Source organism: Lepidochelys olivacea (assembly GCF_965140295.1).
Source record: "Lepidochelys olivacea isolate rLepOli2 genome assembly, chromosome: 18".
Classification (NCBI taxonomy): Eukaryota; Metazoa; Chordata; order Testudines; family Cheloniidae; genus Lepidochelys; species Lepidochelys olivacea.
Window position 1 is genome coordinate 26,024,526 of NC_140428.1, and position 22,435 is coordinate 26,046,960.

Consider the following 22,435-nt stretch of genomic DNA (forward strand, 5'->3'; position numbering starts at 1 on the left):
AATAATGACACTGACCTGCTTTGTAAAGGGCTTTGAGATCTACTGATGCAAAATGCTATATAGACCTAGGTATTATTAATAAGAGACCTTTCTAAAGTATCCCCAACTGTATAGGCCAAACTGTGCTGTCCGAGTGAGGGACTCCATTTGCCACCAAATTTCTAAACCCATTTCTTTCCCAATCTTTAGAGCCGGTCAGAAAATAGTTGAGTATTTTCCAGAAAGAATATAGAAAGAAATGAAAAAAATAGGGTTTTGAAAATGTTTTACAGAAATTTTCTGTTTCTTCGGATGAAACGCTGAAAATTAGACACAAATGCTTTTGGTTTTCAATTCCTTATTGAAATAGGGGGCAATTTATTAATAAATACAATTTTTCACAACCCCTTCCACCCCCCACCGCAAAAAGCCATTTTTCATTAAAAAAATCAACTGAAAAATACAACCAGCTCTGCTAATCTCATTTATAGCACCCTCCCTCGAAAAAAGTGGAGCAGAATCTTAAATGGATTTAGATGCCATAACTCTGCTTTAATTTGTTTTCCCCCTTAAGTGTTACATTCATTAATTTAGCATTGGATAATGGTACCAGACTGCCAGCCCTGGATATGAACTTATTCTCTTATCCTCCAACAAAGGTGCAGCACGGGTAGCAGAAAATCAAACATCCCTTGCATTCATTCATCCCTGATAGGTTAGGATCTCTTTTAGAGCGCATAGGGGAGTTGTCTCCATGGCCCATTCAGTGCTTGATCTCTGCTGAGACTTCCAGTGAGGGGGCCTATGAGCACCAAAAATGATTGTTTTTGTGATCTGGATATCTACTCCATGAGAAACCAGAGTGAGATCCCTCTGCCTCTTTTCATCAAGGACACTGAGCAGCCATCAGATGTTAATGGCTTTTGCCCATTACCAGTTAAGGCTGGGTTCCCACCAACTGGTGACCGAGACATGAAAGGGTCTGAATCCCATTCCCATTCACCTGAGCCAATCAACCCCCCAAGCCATACCCTTAGCCATACCCTTCTTTTGTCAGGAATCCATTCAGTCCTGCTCCTTTCTTTTGCCTGAAGGCTGAGCTGCCTTTTGGAGATGGCTTTTTCTGGAGTATCTTCTGCCCTTCTTCCTGGAGCACCTTCAGGAGCAGCCCTCTTTGGTTCCAGGGCACATAGGACTTGACAGTGAGGATGGTTTCGTCTAATCTCAGTCGACAGGCAGTGATATAATCCAGGGCTGTGAGGTAAGGACTGCCACCCAAAATCCGGATAAGTCCCCGCCCGCACAGGGCTTTCACACAACTGTTGGGGTGTGGGGAGTCATGCTCAATGACCTTCTGGAAGTCTGGCAGGGCTTGCTGACAGTCATTGGCGTGGAGGTAACAAAACCCTCGCAGGACCAGGAGGCTGTTGTAATAAGTGTTCTGCTCAGACTCCAAGAGGTGGCTGCAGATCTTCAGGGCGCTGTGGACGTTCCTGCTCAGCAGCTGGCAATCCGCCAGCCGGACACTCAGCTCACGCCTGGACCCCGGGGCGATCTGAATGAGGAACTGGAGAGTGTGGATGACTGGGGAAAGCAGTTCTCTGCCAGCATCATCTCGGAGCTCCGGCCGAGTACGCACGGCTTCCCTGTAGGCTGCAAACTCTACATCCAGGACAGCTCTGGCCTGTTCTTTAATCCTCTCAGTGTCACAAGATGAGAAAAGCTCGTCAAAGTGCTGCTTTGCTTGGCCAGGGCTTATCCTGAAGGCATCTATCAAGTCCTGCATCATCTCCCGTGTCCGCCCACCCAAGGAGAAGTAAGCAGCAGCCCGGCCTAGGAGGACACCCAAAGCTCTCTCATCTCTGAACTTACTACCAGCAGATAAGGCCTCCATAGCCTTGCTGTAAACTGCCACACACTCATTGAATTTGTGTTTCTCGTAGAGGTATGCGGCCTCTGCCTGGCATACCTGGATGCCATTCGGTGCTACAGCAAGAAGGAAGTCATAACAGTCACCCAACTGGCCATCCAAGGCCCTGCTATCTGGGCCTGTCTCCCGGTGCACTGAAAGATAATCAGAGAAGGTCTGGATCACCAGTGGCAGGTGTTCCTGCTGCCTGCTGCGTAGATATGCCACTGTCTCAGCTCGGTGCGTCACGAAAGCTTGTATATAGTCCACCACTCCGTTCCCAGATTGTGTCCCTGACAGCACCCGTGCCAAAGCCCTCGTCAGCAGCAGGTCCACTGAGTGTTTGGGAGGAGTGCTGAGCAGGGCATTGCACCGGCTCACCACCTCTTCATAGTGCCCCTGCCTGAGCATGGCCTCCAGCTTGAATACAGAGGAAGCCAAGTTGTTGGGGCTTAGGGTGGATAGGAAGACTGCAGCTATTCCCACGTTGAGTGACACAATGGCCAAGTTGTTGCAGTGTATGCTGGGAATCTGACTCCTGCCTGTGCACCATGTCTCCAGGGTAGCTATCACTTTCTCCCAGGGCCCCTTCCCAAGGGACTTGACTTTCTGCACTGCCAGGAGTGCACTGCAGCTGAATGCAGCCATGTAGAAAGCCGTGGCCAGCGGCAGCTCATTCATAGCTAGGTGCTGGTCCCCTTCCTTGCAGAGCCGCATGGCAAGCTCCTGAGCTGACATTCTGAACACAGAGGCATTTACATCTTCAGCAAGTGTCGTTTCACTCACACCCTGTCGTGTGCCTGTAGAACAGAAATTAGAGCAGTTAAAACTAAGCACGTTGCCACGGCGCGTGGGTATCCATTGTTTTTTCTAAGCCATCAAGCTGACAGACACAAACAAGGGCCTCAGATGTTTTGAAGGTCACAGAGTCCTACAAAGAGCAAAAACTTTGGTCACTGAAAAGTATGCACTTGTAACCGAAAAACAGTCCCTTCCCCAAGCGCTCACACTCTAAGGATATGATGGTAGACCTTGGGTGGATACAAGAATCAGGGGGAGCGCAGAATATGCTACACAGATCTGCATGTGGAACAGAGAGGAGAAATTTGCCCTCAGTATTTAATCCTGAATTGTGTTGTTATATTCCATTTGACAAAATATATGAAATATTTTCAGTCAAATACTGGAGAGGGGGAATTTAAACATACTTGTGTAATAAAGAAACCTACCATTACTCTGCTGCTGTCTTCCGACTGTCTCCTTTCCCCATCAAGCACATCTTTCTCTACCCTCCAAACCATAGAGGGCTGTTCCCTCCCTTCCCCCAACCATCCTTTTGGACCTGTTGTATTAATTAAGATGGATCATATGGGCCCAAAGAGTCAAAGGTGTTAACATAATCCAGTCACTGTCCAACATTAAACCATTTTAAATGAAGTTCGGGGTTTGGTATGCAGAGACCTCAGCTTGGTAAACCCATCATTACAAATCATTTAAACCTTTTATTAAAGATACAGAAAGCAAGGAAATATAGTTAAAGCATTGGAAAGGTAAAGTATTAAGTAAGGCTTTCATTTTTAACAACATCTCTTGTTCCCTTTCCCTTTTGCTGGAGAGAGTTTTTAGAAGGAGCTCCCCTCCCCTTGTTTGACAGTCTATCAGATGGTATCAAAGATGGCAATCATAGGGGAAAAGACAACGAGGAGTCTGGTGGCACCTTAAAGACTAACAGATTTATTTGGGCATAAGCTTTTGTGGATAAAAAACCCACTCCTTTAGATGCATGGAGTGAAAATTACAGATACAGGCATAAATATATATTGGCACATGAAGCGAAGGGAGTAGTCTTACAAGAAAAGGGGGGAAAAGAAATAGGGGAAAAGAGAAGAAGTTAGCTGAGATGGGATGGAGCTGGTGTTATTGCTGCTGTTGTGAAAGTTCAATCCTGTTTCCTAAGAAGATAAATGCTCACAAAAGTGGAAAGAAAAGAACAGCAAAGCTGGAAAATGCAGATTCTGGCTTTGGTATTGATCCACCCTGCAGGAAAAACAGGCCCAGCACATAGTCTTATCAGCCACTCCGAGACCTGGCAAACTTGTACCAGCCTCGGGTTATTGTGGGCATTGCTTTTAGCTGCCTCTCTGTTCACAGGCTCACAGCAGTGCTACAGACTCTTATTAAACAGAAGACAAAGAGGGAAATAGGAAAGAGAAGGAATAAAGTGAGGAGGGAAAAGGATACATTTGGGGGGTAGAAACAAAGTCTCCCATCCCAGATGGTGCCGGGGATCCAGCCAGAGCTGGTGAGGGTGGCCTATGAAGATTCCTAAAACGAATATTGAACATTCAGGAGCAGTTGGGGAAAGCAACATGCAGTTGCCCCAGTTAGCTTTCCACTACGACCCCAAAGTGTCCCTACTCTTGCAAACAGCACCGTGCCCAGAGCACAAGCCTTCGGGATACCAGTCTCATATCTCACCCTGGAGACAGCAATCCCAGCAGCACAATGCATTGCCCCAATGCCACATCAGTGAACTAGTTCAGGTCTAATTTCTGAATCCCCAGCACTCAATAAAGTCATCATCCCTTATTGGCTTCCATGAGAACAAAGGGTACACAGCACCTTTTACATGACCATCAAGTCAGCTTTGGGCCCACAGAAGGTACCATTTGGGGCCCTGTAGTTGGTGCCTTTTATAACTTGTTTACCCAAAACATTTGTTGCATTATCCAAACTGAATGTGTACAATTTTTTTTTTAAAAGAGGAAATAATGTAGATGCTCAGCATGCCAGTTCTTTGGTGCTGGGGCTGCCTTTTCATTTTGTATGCATGCAGCACCTAGCACAATGGACTGTTGCTCCCCATGTGGAGTCTCCAGACACTAATTATAACCTGAGGGGTAAATTTCCAAATGCCCTTCCCTGATTCTGGTGTTTGCGCTGTCTGATTCTGCTCTGCTCTGCGCTCCTCCCATCCCTTTGTCTGACCCCCCTCCCTCCTCGCCCCACCTGCACCATCAGACTCCCTCTGACAGCTGGACTCTAGGAAATAAACAAAACCAACCCCCTGCACACACTGCTTTGCCCGCTGTTTGCCTTTTCCCCTCTATCAGAAATCAGTCAGACATTGTTGCTTTTGTGGGTGCTGGGAGAAAGCGGGGAAGGGGAGGAGGCAATTTCCAGCCTGTCTTTGTTTCTGAAGCTGGGGGTGTGTGTGTGTGGGGTGTCAGACTATTGGCACAAGTAGCCAAGTCTGCATGGATTCTTCCCAGCTTTGGTATTGGCGGTGATGGGGGGGTCACATTCACTCCTCCCACTACGAAAAGGTGGGAATCTACAAAGGTTAGACAGGGACCAAACCCAGAGCGCCTCACTCCCCAGACAATGGGACAGAAGAACAGAGGAAACAAAGGGCAGGGGGAGAAGGGCACGAGCAGGGCCTGGGAACTCACGTCTGAACACGCTCGCTGCGGTGGAGGTGCAGGGTGATCTTGGAGATTCCTTGCTGCTGCACTCAGGAGAGGTGACTGCCGCTGGGAGAGATGGGGTGAGAACTGGCTGGCTCGGTTCATCCTGCCACATGCCCTGTTACCCAGGAGACGGTAAACACTAACACAGGCTTCTGTTCCCGCAGGCAGAGGATGGCTGCACGGTGCAGACGCACAGTCCCTGGCTGGGGCACTATGGCAGGGCTCGAAGCCTGAACTGCCAGGTCTATCTATCTATCTATCTATCTATCTATCTATCTATCTATCTATCTATCTATCTATCTATCTATCTATCTATCTATCTATCTATCTATCCCCACACATCCCCCCCTCTATCTATCTATCTATCTATCTATCTATCTATCTATCTATCTATCTATCTATCTATCTATCTATCTATCTATCCCCACACATCCCCCCTCTATCTATCTATCTATCTATCTATCTATCTATCTATCTATCTATCTATCTATCTATCTATCTATCTATCTATCCCCACACATCCCCCCCTCTATCTATCTATCTATCTATCTATCTATCTATCCCCACACATCCCCCCTCTATCTATCTATCTATCTATCTATCTATCTATCTATCTATCTATCTATCTATCTATCTATCTATCTATCTATCCCCACACATCCCCCATCTATCTATCTATCTATCTATCTATCTATCTATCTATCTATCTATCTATCTATCTATCTATCTCCACACATCCCCCCTCTATCTATCTATCTATCCCCACACATCCCCCCCCCTATCTATCTATCTATCTATCTATCTATCTATCTATCTATCTATCTATCTATCTATCTATCTATCCCCACACATCCCCCCATCTATCTATCTATCTATCTATCTATCCCCACACATCCCCCCCTCTATCTATCTATCCCCACACATCCCCCCTCTATCTATCTATCTATCTATCTATCTATCTATCTATCTATCTATCTATGTATCTATCCCCACACATCCCCCCCTCTATCTATCTATCTATCTATCTATCTATCTATCTATCTATCTATCTATCTATCTATCTATCTATCTATCTATCAAATGACCCTTGCGGTCCCTTCTAACCCTATGATTCTATCTCTCTGTCCTACTAGTCTCATGCACTGTAGTTGTAGCCGGGTCGGTCCCAGGATATTAGAGAGACAAGGTGGATGAGGTCATACTATTTATTGGATCAGCTTCTGTTGGTAAGAGAGCCCAGTTTTTACCTCTCCCACCTGATCTCAGCTAGAGATTGCAGCTGGGCTGATGTAGCTACGACCTAGCTGCAGTTCCTACTTCACTGTCATGGCAGAGGCTTGTCATTGTCTCCCTTCTGCTCCCCATCTGGTGTCGGGTGATGCAGTGATGTAGCGGCGGCCAAAGTCATTCACCGGGGCTTTGTTGAGCTCCCTGACATGGCGGCTCTGCATCGCAGAAGCAGCTCGCAATGTTGTGGAGGAGGAAACATCGGGCCACAATATGGCAGCTTTCTGCTCAATATTGCAAGGTGCTCTGTAAATGTGGGTCATTCAAATCCTGCAGCGAGTTGGCTCCCTAACTTTCTTGGGCTCCTATGAAGATGCCAGCCTCTGTCGTTATTCAGGAGAAATGCCTGTTGCAGTCAGTGGTGGAGTCTGGCCCATGAAAAATGGAGAGGGAACTTCAAGATTAGGTCTAGGATGAACGGAAAAAAAGTAAAATACGGTTTTGTTTTAAAGGTAACCATTTGGTCTGACCCAGTATGGTTGTTCTTAGGTTCTTATGTTCATTCCCTGGAGGATTTGACTGCAAACACAATGTGCATTATATGGCTGGGCAGCCAGGAAGGGAACCTAACATGTAAATAGAAAATGAAACTGACCACTCTATTTTCACCGTCTAAAATAGTGAAATGTGGAAAGGGAGCAAACAGATTCAATGGTGCACAATGGATTTTTGACATTATGAGTCACAGGTAAGGAATATTTTTCAGGATGTGGCTCGCCTGACAGTGTTCCTTTAAACCAGGGCTGATTCTGAAGTCCAACGTTTCCTTGATCTGTATTCTTTGACATTCAAAGGGGAAAACATTCCCTATGATTAATATAGAATTTTTTGACAGTTTATTAAGAGATTGCCCATTACTTGGCTTTGATTACTTTCATTTTAATTACCCTAATGAGCCATCAAGAAATAATTTAGTACTGCTGTCACATCAGGCCATAGGTGATATTGCTCGGAAAGACCGGAAGGCATAAAAAGGAACAGTTCTGCAATAGAAATCACATTAGCAAGGGCCGAGTTGATCAAACACACGGGCCTCATCCCTCCTCCACTGTGGTTCGAGCTTGTGGGAATGCACACAACGAGGCTGGTGCTCTCGATGAGTTGCGGTCCGTGTTTCAAAAATCATTACCCATAATTTGACTTCGCTGAGGGAGGGAGGGAGGTTTCATATCACTGGTCTGGGTATCACTTCCAGGGACATCTTGTCCCATGGATACAAAGGTCATGGAGAAAGACAATGTCGTCCATTCATTTAAAAAAAATAAAATAACCTTAGCACCAGATGAGATGAGGGTCCCACTGTGCTGGGTGTTTTACATGCACATAACAAGAGACAGTTTAACAATCTAAGTGGACAGGACTGGCAAAAGGTAGAGGGAATAATAGAGGCACAGAGAGGTGAAGCAACTTGTCCAGCATCAGACACTGAGTGAAGGGCCGAAATAGACCTCAGGTTTCCTGGCTCCCAGTCCTGTGTCCAAGACACTGGATCATGCTGCTTCTCCCGTATGGTAAAGCTCATGCTCAAATAAATTGGTTAGTCTCTAAGGTGCCACAAGTCCTCCTTTCCTTTTTAAAGAATTACTGTGATGCAAATGCTCAAACCAACACAGAGAAAGAGCAAGAAGACTGTTTATCCAAACATTAGTTAAATATTAAATACATTACAATAGCTTCTCCTGTTGTTGTAGCCAGGTGATAAATTTTTAAAGGGGGCTGGAGCGGGTAGGGAGTACAGATGGCATACTAGCTGGAGTGCCCTTGAAAAGAGTGCTGTTCAGCAGCATGTGGATGGAATTACCTTCCTCCTTAAAGATGCGGGCTGGGTGCTAATAAGAAGTTATTATGATAATCGTTGTATTTGTTTCTGGAGTGTTTGCAATGCTGGACAAAGCTGGGGACTATATATAACAGGATGCTGCCTAGAGGGGTTACAAGCCAAAGGCACAACAGAAGCATTATAGGAGAAACAATAGAACTCCATAATGCATATTGTAGACAGTAAATAAATCTACATGCTACAGACACGGATGGGAGTGGGGATAAAACCCCATGATCTTTGGGATCAGAAATATGGGCCTCAACTACTTCAGTTGTTACTGGTTGTAGGGCTTTTTGTTATACTCATAAGAAGCACACGGGAGAAGGCAGCACGCCACATTTATTGAGAATACAACAATTAGCATATGCTTTTCAATCACACACAAACACACACACAGTCCTGCCAGTTGATGTTTATATTTACCAGTCCAGAGTTTGGATCAATCTAGTGGCCAGCCAGATTGGTCACAGAGGGGAACAGGGCTCGGTCGGTTGCGATCTGATGGTCCTGGAGTGTGGCAAGACAAACCCAAAGTCCCATGGCAAAGCACCCTGTTCTTAAAGTCTTTTTTCTCTGTTGAAGTCTATGGATTTTGCTGTTTCAGTTTGTGACCGGTTACTTCTTAATTGGGGTATCTTTTGATGCATCTTCCAATACACCGCCGAGAGGGTCATCCTGTCCTGGTTCCAATTTAATCAATTGTCCTGTCTTTAGAGGTGCTGCCAGTCAATCTTCCCTTCCTTCATTATAGATGCACGTTAATGAATCTCTGGTCCTTAAGTCTCTTCACTCCTTCCTCCTTGACCATCTGGCTATAACAATGGACTTCACACCTTATCTTTTCCTGATGCATACATTCCTCCTTCACACAAACAGTCTTTTACAGAGACCTTTGAGAATACAAACAGTGTCAGTTTATTTTGAATCTCCTTAACATAGACACAATACAAGATCCTGTCTCTTACTTACTAATCCTTAAAACAAAGAAATGTATATTTAACTAGAGTGCCTAATTTGTTATACATATAGGAAACCATAGTAGACATTATAACTTATTCTAAAACAAAAGGGTGACCATAATCAGTCATAAGGATTGTTCTGGTCTGTCCCTGCCTTAACATCAGTACAGACACTGGCAGTCTGTCAGATGCAGTCCTACCAATGTCCCAGAGGGTCATTCCTTTCTGCTATTCAAAAAGGGTGGCTGGTAAAATGAAATCAAGACATAGTACCTCTATTCTTATAGTACAATTATAAAATCCTGCTCCTACATTTTGTCCTTTCTAGAGAATGTGGCCACTAGAAGGTGACAGTGACACAATCATCGTTATACCGACAAGGTGGATCTTCAGAAGATTTTTGAAGCTTAGATGGAGGTTGGCAGGAGTATGGAGAGGCACTAAATACATACACGGAAGTGAGAGGGGGAGGGACAGAGAGAGCGAGGGGATGTGCTTTGGGGATCTAGTCCTTAGCCCATTGAAGACAAGGGAAAGAATCCCACTGATTTTAGGGGATTCTGAAAGCACCTTAGTGTAGGGTGACCAGCCAGCAAATGTGAAAAATTGGGATGGGGATGGGGGGGGGGGGTAATAGGAGCCTATATAAGAAAAAGACCCAAAAATCGGGACTGTCCCTATAAAATCGGGACATCTGGTCACCCTACTTTAGTGTCACATTAGGGGTGAACTAGACCCTCAGGACCTGAACGAGGCTTCCTGTGTGTGTGTTCAGCATTAATAGTACAAAAACATATAGTATGTCCCCTATGTATTTGTGAGAAAGATGAACTGTGTGTGCAGAGGAATGGACTGAGGAGGAAAGACTGAAGAACTTAAATACATATGATTTAGCTAACTTGTGAATCAGGGTAGCTTGAAAATTGCATCTACGTGACATGAAGGGTGCAAAATCCAAGGAAAGATAGGAGTTCCTTGCTTGGTGCAAGAGTCTTTAACCTAGGAGCAATGAGCTACATTTAGAAAAAGAAAACACCCCAAAAATGACTTGTGACCTGTTAGACTGAGATTATCAATTGTGTTGCTTAGAGTCAAGGGGCCAAATCTTGCTCTCATCTTCACCTATGTGAGGGTTGAGGACAATGGAGTGACTCTGGTGTCAGGGAGAGAAGGAGCTGGCCTGTATTGAATAATAGATGCTAGGTGACTGAGAGCTCATGACACTGAAGTCAAGAGGCTCTGCTGGATATCATCAGCTTTGAAGCCAGATGATGAAATTTCATCCCCAAGTGTGTTCAGTTCTGTGCTCACTGCCTACCCTGAGAAGTAGATTGTGGGGAACTTGGATGTAAAACTGAGCTAGGGAACTCCTTTCTTGTCAAGGAAATCTGCATCCTGAAATCTCCATGCCCCCCTTGCTAGTGCTGTTAGAGTAGGAGACTAGGAGTCAAGACTCTGGAGGTGTATTCTTGGCAGGGCTGGCCAAAATTTTTTTAATTAAACATTTTCTTGTCAGAAAATGGGGTTTTGCTGAAATCAAAATGTTCTGTTGGGAAAATCGAAACTCAACATTTCATTTCAGCACAAAACCAAAGGTTGAAATATCGGAAGTTCCTTGTCTTGATCAGCTCTTCTTTTTTCTTCCACTGACTTGCTGGTTGCTGTTGGGAAATCTGCTTTACCCCTGTGCACCAAGTTATGCGTCTGAACATCAGGGAGAACAATACAGATCTGGGGCATTTAAAGGCGACCCAATCAATGTTTGTGAAGTGCTTTGAGATCCTCAGCTGAAAGCTGTTACAGAAAGGAGAAGTCTTATTTCATGACTCAACCCCAATTTCTCTGCAATGTTTTAAAACTTTTTGTGCTGTTTACACTTCAGTAAAGCCCGGTAGGAGTGGTCTTTACTGGATGACTTGTCCCATTCAAAGTCCTCTGCTCCCACCACCTGTTTTTGCCCTGTCAGCTGACCCCAGCACTCCTGTTCCTTATGTATATTTAATCACAAATGAGTCAGCACATGAAACAAAACTGATATATATCTATAGCTATACATAGATGGGTGGGGGAGAAGGAAAGCAGAAACCCCTTACTATTTCTGGCACCTTAGAGACTAACCAATTTATTAGAGCATAAGCTTTCGTGAGCTACAGCTCAGAATACAGACTAACACGGCTGTTACTCTGAAACCTTACTATTTCTCTATGCAACTGCCCAGTAACCCATGTCTTTAGCCCAATTACAATTACAATGCATATGATCCAAGCAAGGGATGAAAGGATGTACTGGTAAGAGCATTTGAACAAGATTACAAGAAAGTTATGGTTACTCTGTTAGAGAGAAGTAAGCCTTTTATTAATATTATGGAGATTAAAAAACAACAGCAGAAGCCCCTGAGGGTCACCCCAAAGGCTTTGCTGGTGCAGCCATTGTTTGGGATGGAGCTATGGGGGACAGTGATGCACCAGCATACATTAATTAGTTCCCTGCCTCCCAGTGCTAACAGGGGCAAAGCAGAGCTCCCAGCCAGCCAGGGAGGAAGCCCTTCTCATCCAAGCTGGGTAAGGAGTGGGGTTTGAGCTTGGAAGAAGGCCCCTCGTTTGGTCCCAGTGTCTCCACAGACTCTGATAACTGCTGAGTGACACTCATGCTGATTTGATGCAGTTGCATGTAGTCGCTGAATATTTGGCAAGGGGCAATATTTTTAGTTCCTGGGCAATAATCAGTGATCATCTCTAACCACTTTGCATTCCAGGAGCAAGGCTGAGAAGAAAAAAATGAGCACCTAATTCTCTGAGCCTCCCTTGCCTCTGTGGAATGGACCATTCCATTAACCCTCTCTTCAGGTCAGTTTTTCATTTCAACATGATCCAGAGTGTGGAAGCCTGGGTCGTCCCGTGGTGTGATATGACTCACCTAATGCTTCGGGGAAGCGTAAAGTGCATTACAGATGGATTGGCCCCTCCACAGTCATTGCTCCCAACTCCTTTCTTCCTTTCAATTCCCGCTGCTCTAAAATCTATGCATGTAGACATTCCTGTTTGAAATGTCATGATCTGACCTGTTCCAGTGGCATTTCCCATCCAGTTCTGCAGACGTGAGAAATTCTGGGCCAATCTTGCTCCCACTGACTGAGAAATATGCAGACATTGAGGGACTTTTATGAATTGAACCTCAGAGCCTTTTACCTGGCATTTATCTATCTAGCTTGGGCCTGATTTTCAGAACTGCTGAGCACCTACAACGCCAGTGGAAGTCAATGGAGAGGAAGGTTTTGCTCTGTGGTTCAGGCACTGTGCTTGGGCTTGGAAGACTGGGTTTAACTCCTGTATCTGCCACAGGCTTCTTGTGTGGCCTTTAGCAAGGCAGTTAATCTCTCTGTGCTTCCATTCCCCCATCTGCAAAATGGGGAGAATAATCTTTCATATCTACCATCCTTTGCCTGTCTTGTTTATTCAGATAGTAAGCTCTCTGGGGCACACTCATGTGTGTGTGTGAACTCGTGAGCACACAAGAGGGCCCTAAACTCAGGTGTGGCTTCTGGACATTGTTGTCAACATAAATAATGCTCATGTTTACAACTCCACACTGGGTACTCAACTCCTCTGAAAATAAGGCACTCACTCATTTGAGCACTGCAAGACCAGAGAGTGAGAAACTGGTGTTAATCAACCTATGTTACTCCTTACATTTCAATATTGCACTTCCAAACATTTTTCTCTCACTCTTTCCCCACGCTGCAACTTTATAACCAAACGGGGATACAACAGCAGGTGACTGTTGGGGATAACTGATTTGGTTACACGATGTTCTCAACTTATATTGGTTTGAACTAAGTTTATCAATCAGGCATGGAAACATTAATCACCCAGAAAAAATAACACACAGCGAAATGACTTTTCAAAATGTCGTTGGTATAATTATCATCTTGCCCATTACATTAAATGCCACCATTTATAACTGTAAAGTTTAAGTATGCAAACAGTAATTAACTTGGTAATGAACTAAGGACCCCTGTGCCTCTCCTCCCTCAGCTAATTTGCATGTTAATTATCATTAGCAACTGGGGAAACAAGTTATAAACAGCTTAATTAGCAGCTTAATCATTTTTACAAGAAAATGTGCCACACTTTGATACATGAGCAAGAGTTAGATTAATGAAGTCAGATGAGAATGTTTTTCCAGCGTCGTTTCCAGACACAGCGCTGTGCTTAGAGCTGGGAGACCTGGATTACCCACAGACACACACATGCATCTCAGGGGTTCGGGCTTCATTTTACAAGCAGGGATTGTGTAGGTAGAGGGCTTTCTCAGCATCTAAGGAGGAACTGGCCTGCTTCTTCATGTTGGAAAACAAACAGTTCATTTACAACCATCAATAGGCCACGGTGGAGTTTGGTGCTTTGTGATGACAGGCCATAGAACCATGAGACGTTGGGCCTCAGTGATAGTTGTCTGTTAACTATGCTGTTGCTGGTCCTTTCTGCTGTCATTTGATTGGCAGACTGCTAGGAGATGCCTGGTCTAGTCAGCATCATGTTAGATACATTGGGTGTGCCTGTGTAGTCCACACCCACTCATTGTGAAGCTCCGTCCCCCTCTCCTGGTGAATGGGCCATATGTGGAGATTGATGAGCCTGTTACAGCCTTGGCTAATGGAGTTGCATGTAGTAGCTGAGGGCGTCGAGGTCTGTGCTTTTAGAGCCAGAGGTCCTAGGTGCTCCTCACACAACACTAGCTTCCCATTGGGGTATTGAACCCTGATCCCCCTAAGGACTCTTACTGTACACAAATATGGCAGCACCGCAGATCAACGCGTTCTCAATGGCTATAGCCCGGGATATCTTACAGCACAGCCAATGCCAGGGTTGCACCTGGAAAACCCTGATCAATCCAAGAGCTTAGCTGGTACATTCCGCCTTGATTTGCTAGGGCTTGCTACATATGAGCACAGGGGATGAATAGGTCTTCTTCTGAATGTGCACGCAGTGGTTGGGCAGATGTGTTCTTCCCTGTGTGTCAGTGCTAAGCCAATGCCCAAGAGGGCAGGCACGTACCCACTCGGGAGTGCCACTTTTGGGATAAGACATAAACACTGAAATTTGGGCCAAGATTTTCCAAAATCATTTCCTGCCCTTCAAAGGGGCCAGATTTTCAGAAAGGACTGCGCACGTGTGCTGCACAAATCAGGGCCTTTTGCAGTCTCTCAAGTTGGGCACCTAGCAATCAAAGCTTTCCAGTTCATTAGTCTCTTCTGAAAATGGTGATCAGTAATGCCTCCTTGTGGGTCACATCCAGGGGGGTATAGGGACCAAATAAAAGCTGGAAGGGAAATGTCACAAAGTGGCTAGTTAGACTCTTTAATAACAAAGAAATTTGTTTATTTGATGGAAAGCTTTGAGGCTTTTTTCCTCCCTGAAAGCGACTAATTATGAAAGAGGCAGGGTTGGGATTGTTATCCAGAAACTTCTGATTTCTGCTTCTTTCTCAGCCACTAATGTGCTATGTGGCCTAGGGCTAGTCATATAGGTCTCTGCCTCAGTTTCCTTATCTGAAAAAAGAGAGAAGCAATTAGATCTGCCTGTGGAAGGTATTTTCTGGGAAAATTTGTGAAAGAAATATACCAACAACTTGCATTTTTTGCAAATATTATTTGCAGACATTTTCTAGTGTTTCAATGAAAAGTTGCAAACCAAAATATTTTGATTTTTCAGGTTTTTTTCTCTCCTCCCCCCTCAAAAAAGGGAAATTTTAGAAAGAAACAAGTATTTTCTGCACAAATGTTTGTTTAAAAAAAAGAGGTCATTTTTCATATCTCTAATACAAAATATTCAAAGGAAAAATTTCAACCAGCTCTAGTTGCTGTTATTATTATTATCATTACAATGGGGATGGGTTTAATACGAAGGAGAAATAATTAACCCAGTTTGGTCACATTGGTAGTGCCACGTGCCCCCATTTAGTCTACACTAAGGCAGAGGGCATTGTCGGGTTACCTGGCATTGCTCTTCTGTGTGTATGTGATGAGGTGTCTACCTCACACAGGGGAACAAAAGGATAACAGTCAAGTAAGAGCCCAATTAGCCCACCTGGCTGCACCTGCAGGTGCCAGGCTTGATTTATTACCCCTGGCTGGGCAGGAGCTGGGCCTTCTTCACAAAAGAAGAAGTGAAAGCTACGGAGGGGTGGGCCAGTAGAGATACCCAGGAGAAAGGAGGTAAGGACTGCTCTCTCTCTGGGAAGGAAAACTGAAGAAGGCCCCAGGGATGGAATTAAACCTCATGGTGGGGCATGGAAAGGGGGCAGGGCACAGAGAGGCTGTCCTAAGAGGTTGGTGTTCCAGCAGAGAAGGAAGGAGCTGGGAGGATCTAGGGAGACTGCAGAGACCTGGGGACCAGAGGAGCGGCTGTGTTAAGCACAGGCTGCAGGGAAGCTGCACAAGGGGCTTGGTGGTAGGAAGTGGCCCAGGCAAACAGCAGTGTGGCTGAGTAGCAGACCTAACTGCTCCGTACAGGGTCCCTGAGCCAAAGCTGAGAGTGTGTCTGGATTCCCTTCCCAGCCCTGAGGAAGGGGTGTTTGAGTCTGATGTAAGGACTGTTGAGGCTGGGGGGTGTCTGAAGATGGAGTGTCATGCATGGGATGAGAATAGCCCAAGATGGGGCAGAAGGATCTTTTGTGTTGGATGTTTCATTGTGCTTTTGTTACCCCTGATGTGGAGCTGACCTCAGTGGAAACTCTGAGTGTGGAGTGCCTACTGGCCTGGACCCTGCGTGGTTAGTTAGAGAACTGATATTCCTTGGTGGGAAAGAGGGAATTCAGACAGGTGACTTTTCCTGCATGGATTTCTTCTTGTTGTGACTAAAGGCTTTGCCTAATGCAAAGTATAACAACACCAGGTCCACCAATGTGCTACGTGCAGTGGCCACATATTCTTCATGGCTATCTTCAGGGATACAACATGGAAGTTTTGTCTTTAAAAATTCTAGGCCCCCTAGAATCTGAGCTGAAGGGGAATCTCTGGCCACTGTGACAGTATTAGTCTGTTATCTTTTGTGGGCAGTTGCTAGATAGAGTCTGACATTGTTCAACTGGTCTGAAACATTCTATCCAGTATGGTGTGTGTGCACAAACCCACATGCAATTGTGTTTTGGACATACACAACTGTGTGTGCAGTAAGGAGGTGAGAGTGAAGAGCAGAACATGTAATTCCTGGCCCCAGCCATGCTTCATCCTAAGAATTCATGTAAGGCTTGTTCTGTTTGGTTTTAATCTTGAGGTGGAGACCTTCTTTGCCAACATTTCCCTTGTCTCCCATTTCTAGGCATTGTTAACTTGCTGGGAATTGTTCTTTCATTGTTTCTACTTTGTTATCTTTAAGTGGGCTTCTGACCAGGAGGAGATATATCTATATCAGGGCTTTGGACCTCACTGCAGCTACCCCATTTTTACTCCAGCTGAGCATCTTGACAGAACTAGCTAAAACACCCAACCTGTCCTTTCTTTGCAAGCAGTGGATCTCCTGTAAAATCTGGAATGGGTTGTATAATTGAATTAATAAACTCAAAAACCCTACCTCCATAGTCAGATGAAGACTAGATAGAACTTTCCTGTGGGCCTTTATGCTTCTAGTCACCTTCTTGCTAGGTAATGATCTCCAGATGGGAACTCTCCCTGTTGCTTATGTAATGAATAAACGGTTGCCCTGGGAGATTTTTCCATGTTAATTTGCCAAGAGGGCTTTGTTTCTTGATCAAATGAACTAACGTGATGAAGGGGTGATGGAGATATTTGTTTGCAATAGCGTAAAAGCATTTGGCTGCAGAGGAACCGTGGCGTTAGACTGGGAGGTTTGGTATCTGACAGGGGCCACGGTCCATTAAGGCCTGTTGCCAAATCCCACAAAGTTCATTTCACTGCAGGCTTAAACCAGATTCAAGAATTCTGCTTGCTTGAGTGCCAGATGAAACTAGTGACTCAGTCCTTGGAAATAGCAAAAGTTATTAAAGGTAACATGTTACACAACATTATTGGCTCAAATGCACCCTGGTGTTACTCCATTTTGACCCTATTGGCTGACTGTGTATTGAACTGCATTCAGTAGCAGTCTTGCCCTTTGGGGGCATCTGGAGGCAACACCATGCTCAGAACATGAGAAGATAAAGTCCCCTTCACCCGTTTCTGTGCACCGTTCACAGCTGTTACCAGGATCAGGCTTACGTCTTCCGGCTGAAGGATCCACGCCAGGGTGCTCCCGGTGGCAGGGTGCGTATTTCAGCTAGGGCTTCCACAGCCACAGCAGCAATGGAGTTCTGGGGAGGCACCTGTGCGTGGGTGAGGAGAAAGTCACTGCAGGACTTTGCCAAGTGCCCTCTTTTAGTAAGTGTAAGTGCAGCTGAGGGGGGTCACAGGCTCTGACTGAGAGTTGCTACTCACTGAGCAGCAGCCAGTCTGAAGAGTTGTGGCATTAGAGTGGTTTCTGATGGTTTTTCTCTAGGGCAGCTTCATTTGCAGTGTCTAAATGATATAAATCATTTTGGAATCATGACCTGTTCCCAAACTGGAGAACTGAATGCTGGATTCTAGGGAAAACTCTCTCATGAGTTCTGAGTGTGAATGTAAAGGAGCACCCAAGTGACTTTGCTATTGAAAGAAAAAAGTATCCTTAGACACCACCATATTACAAATGAAAAATAACAATAGAACCCAACAGCACAAAGCTTGGGGATAGTGCAGTTTCTGCTTCTTGCTACTGGAAAGGCATTTCAAATGGGACATTCGCAGAAGAAGTGATGGGATAAATAGTTTAAGCAACATTAAACTAATGGGTAATATCACCAGATGCTCACATTGTAACGTGCCAACTGAATACATTAATTCTGAGAACAAATTGGTACTTAACTGTTTTCAGTGGATTGTGTTATGGGATTATATATCTGGAATAAAGATACAGGCATTGCATATACAGGTAAATAAGGTGCTTTGATACCATAATGAGAGTATAGTACAGATACCTTAATGGACAGAAAAATCTCTTGTATGTGAATTGATTGACACTGTAAATCCACGGTAAGTGGAGAATAAATTCCTGGTGGAGAAAATTGATGCCAGTTCATATACCCTAGTTTTATGGTGTGTGAAAAGAGATCTGAATTTATACAATTAAATAACAAGCTCTAAAGCTTTGGGATAAAGTGATTGTCTGGTCTTTTCAAGCCTGGATTGTACTGTAAGTAATTCTCTCTGAATTTCATCCTCCTGTCATTCTAAACCATTACCAGTAGAGGGTACCAATGCACCGTTTGTGTTTATACGGATAGTCACCTTTGGAAATCCTGAATCTTTCCTTTGTGTGGCTAAGCTGGAGCCAGCACAAAAGCAGAAAGCTGTTACCTTATGGGGCTTGGGAGTTTTGCTCACAGAATTTGCACCAAATGGCTGGTCGCGGGAGCCTAAATGTGATGGTCAGAACAGAGCGGTTTGTCGTGGAAACCTGAGACTCCAATTCTTTTCAAACTTGGAAATTAATTTATTTTGTGTCCTCTTCTAAATCTGTGTTGTGGGGCATCACTGGCCTGCCGCTCTGATCTCTCTCTCTCGTTTCACATGGGTCACGGTGTGGGGTGACTCTCTGAATTTTCCCAGATCAAATTCAGCTCAAGCAGGAGCGTGGCTTCCTCATCGAAGCGTATCTCAATGGGCTTGAGCCACGTACGTATATGTGTGTGTGTGCACAGAGTAGCCTGGGGGGAGAATTTCAGAAAATCAGGCCCTCTTGTGGGATGTCTACTCTTTTCTACTTCCAATCAGTTGGGAAATATCATAATAATGGAATTTCTTATCATATCAGCTTCTAGTGTTTGCTGGGACTCAACCCCTTCTTCACCTGTTATTTTCCATTTTTAACGGAACTGTATGCACCTCACAGCAGTTGTGGTCTGGAATTTGGGTGAAGGTTTCCAGAGAACTTGTGCTAGGTGAACTGGTTCGTCCTGAATTAGGATCTAGAAATTCAGCCAGTATTTTGTCACTTTCAAAGAACAGGTAAATTATGATGATCAGTGCAGAACATCTCTGAAGAACACGCAGGCGATCTCCAGTTTTGTATTCATAAGTGTCCCGTTCCCATTAACTGAATACTACCCTAAGTGGGCCTGAGGCATGGGTCTGTAATGAAGTGTAAATGTTAACTCCTGGTCCAGTTCAAGCTAGAGGAAGCTTTGCCATTGACTTCAGTGTGTCCAGGCTCTGACTCCTAATTTTGGTCTCTTCTGTTGAGACCATTAGGAGTTTGAATCCATTCAAGATCAGTTGTAGCTGTTCACTGGCATCTGTGTAATGAGCTGGTGGCTTTGGTCTACTGTGGGCAGGTATAATTGAATGTCACAAGAAACCCACCCCCAAGCACTGTGCTAATACACAGCACTTTTCATCCCAATATGTCCATCCACTTTGTAAAGGCGGGTTTTATTATCCTCACTGTACAGATGGGGAAACCGAGATGCAGAGATTTGCCCAAGGTCACATGCTGCATTCGTGGTAGACTTGGGAAGCAAACTTAGATCCCCTGACTCACAGTCTGCGGCCCTCTTGCCTGTATCATGTTGCCTCCTTAGCTCTACGAAGAGGCTAAGAACTGAATGGATTTGGCGGCTGAGTTACCCTCTCAGTTCTAGGGCTAATCTCTCATGGCTGGCACGAGGTGTGTTGCTGCTGATTTGTTAATGATCAGATGACATTCGCTTCCATAGCTCACAAGCTGGCACCTTTCACGAGCACTAAATTAAAATAGTATTGCACCTTCATGTTAGGGTAATGCCCGGAGTCCTCAGTCAGGCCCAGGCCCTGCCCTATGCATATAGACAAAGATGACCTGTGAGCCAAAGAATTTACATTCTGAGAAGGTAAATGATGTATGAAGGGTGGGAAGAAGAGGAATATAATTCATCTAGACACATCCATTTGCATTTTGTAATGTATTATCGCTAGATAAAGAGTCAGCTAAATGCTGAGAAATGGAGACTTTCCTGCATCATGCAAGAAGGTACGAAGCTGATCCTCATCTGGGGGAAATCCAAGCAGCCCACTGAGGCCAATGTGCAAGTCAAGGGAGCGTCTCTGGTTTATATTAGCCGAGACTCTGGCCTGGTGTGTGTTGTTTCCTCAGTCAGTGGCCCACAACACTTCCTTGCGAGGTGTGGTGCCCTCCAGAACGGCATCCGGTGCCCAGAGCGCATCCCACGCTACCTTCTACATGTTCTTGATCAGCCCACGTAGTCAGTGCTGCTGAACGTTTCCTTTGATACCGAACCTGGAGTGAGTGTCTCTATTTTAATGTAAAGGCACGAAACGACAGCTCAGGGGTTCAGCATCCCAGTTTAAACTTCATCTTCAAGGGCATTTATGCTTCAGCAAATAGAATAATCATTTAAGAAAAGAGATGAGACGCTGATAAAGGTGCTCAGTGGATTGTTTCCAGTAGCCTGTAAATACCAGGAGAAAGCCCCTCTGGCACCTAGCACAAAGCCAGAGGCAGCTTTGCTATAGAATCCACCCTGGTGTTTTCTTTCTCTTGTTAGCACTTTAGCAGGGGCCATCTTGATGAGCCAATCAGCCTGGATCTTTTGTTCCTAGAAGTGTAATTGTTTGCCCTTGCTGCTTTTTTGTCTTGGCCTGATATTGTCTTTGGGGTAGTCTTTTCCTTGAGCCTGTGCAGTGCTTACCACAATGGGGCTCTAGCCCTTGGTTGGCGTTGCTAATAAACCGCTTGTGGTATCCCAGCTGGCTGGTGTGGAGACTTCCAAAGCAACATATTTACTCAACCAGTTCTGGAGCTAATCCTGCAAACACTTGGTTTCAAGAAGCACTATATGCTAAATAAAGCAGTAAGAGTTTGTGGGATTGGGCCCTTATGCCCTCCTCTTCCCTGCCACTTGAGCAGAGGTGTGAGTACATCCAGAAGAACACCAGAGGGAGCTATAGGAAGGAGTGAGGACAAGGAGAAAAAACGAGATGGTGGGAGCACTATGGACTCCCATTGATTTCACTGGGCTTTGGATCAGACCCTTTGGGAGTCTGCTTGAATAAAGAATCTAATTTAGTTGCACTGGCTACTCATCTGCGTCACCCCAACTCCACCAGAGAGCTGGCCTCTGTACACACATGCCCTTGTTAGAAACCCAACTAGGCAGTCGTTGCCTTTGGGGTTGTTCACCAATGCTCCTGGTCTGACAGACAACCACTGCGACACCCTTTGACGTGTCCTCCTTGTTCCTAGAGGCAGGACTGTGCTATGGCCACTTCCTTCTTCTGGCCACCAGTTGCAGCACTGCTGACCCTTCACATGCAGCCTTCCAGAGCAGGGAGCAGCTGTTATAACCTGCCCCCCAGCACACCGCGCACACACGCTCCTTTCCCAGCAGTCAAAAGAAGAGGAGATTAAAGAGAAGTAAACATCAACATTTTTCTTTTTTCCTTCCTTCCTTCCTTGGCCCAAACCACATGCTTGTCTTCATTCCTCTCTATTGTGATCGTGCTTAGAGGCTCAATCCCACTGTTCTAGACACAGCCCAAACAAGCCCTTGCCCCAAACAGCTTACATTTTAGGTGTGAGATGAGAGGCAGGTGGCTACTGCAAATGGGGGAAGCAGAGAATAACCATGAGCTGGGTACACAACGATCAGACCTTTGTGGGTGTTTGAAATCAGTAGCCGGATCTGAATCCTCCAAGGTGGCCCCCTCTCTTCTGTCAGACATTATCCTCAACTTAGTCCTGTTCCAATGATAGATTCCATCCTGGATCCAAATGTGGGACCTTGAGCATATCCTTTGATCTCTGGTCTTGTCTGTTTCATGGATTGGGATTGCAAAGAAGAAACAGAACATTTAAGACAACAGCCTGTTCATTGTACTAGGATGTAAATACTAAAACAGTGGGGAAAACAAACCTATAGATTGATAGATGCCTGTAGTTTATAAGTTATTAAGCACTAGGTAACAGATTTGATTAAT

General features: G+C 45.0%; 1 protein-coding gene across 1 annotated transcript in view; it reads right to left on the reverse strand.

Moving 5' to 3' along the window:
* The window catches only part of TTC34 (tetratricopeptide repeat domain 34), a 49,010-nt gene extending 43,578 nt beyond the window's left edge, over nucleotides 1-5,432 (reverse strand). The window contains exons 1-2 of the mRNA XM_084651671.1: nucleotides 5,341-5,432; nucleotides 1,023-2,688 (exon numbers count right to left, since the gene is read on the reverse strand). Of these exons, the coding sequence (XP_084507797.1) occupies nucleotides 1,023-2,626 (1,604 nt within the window). The 5' untranslated portion in view covers nucleotides 2,627-2,688; nucleotides 5,341-5,432. The remainder of the gene's footprint in view (nucleotides 1-1,022; nucleotides 2,689-5,340) is intronic.
* Nucleotides 5,433-22,435: the final 17,003 nt, after the last annotated feature.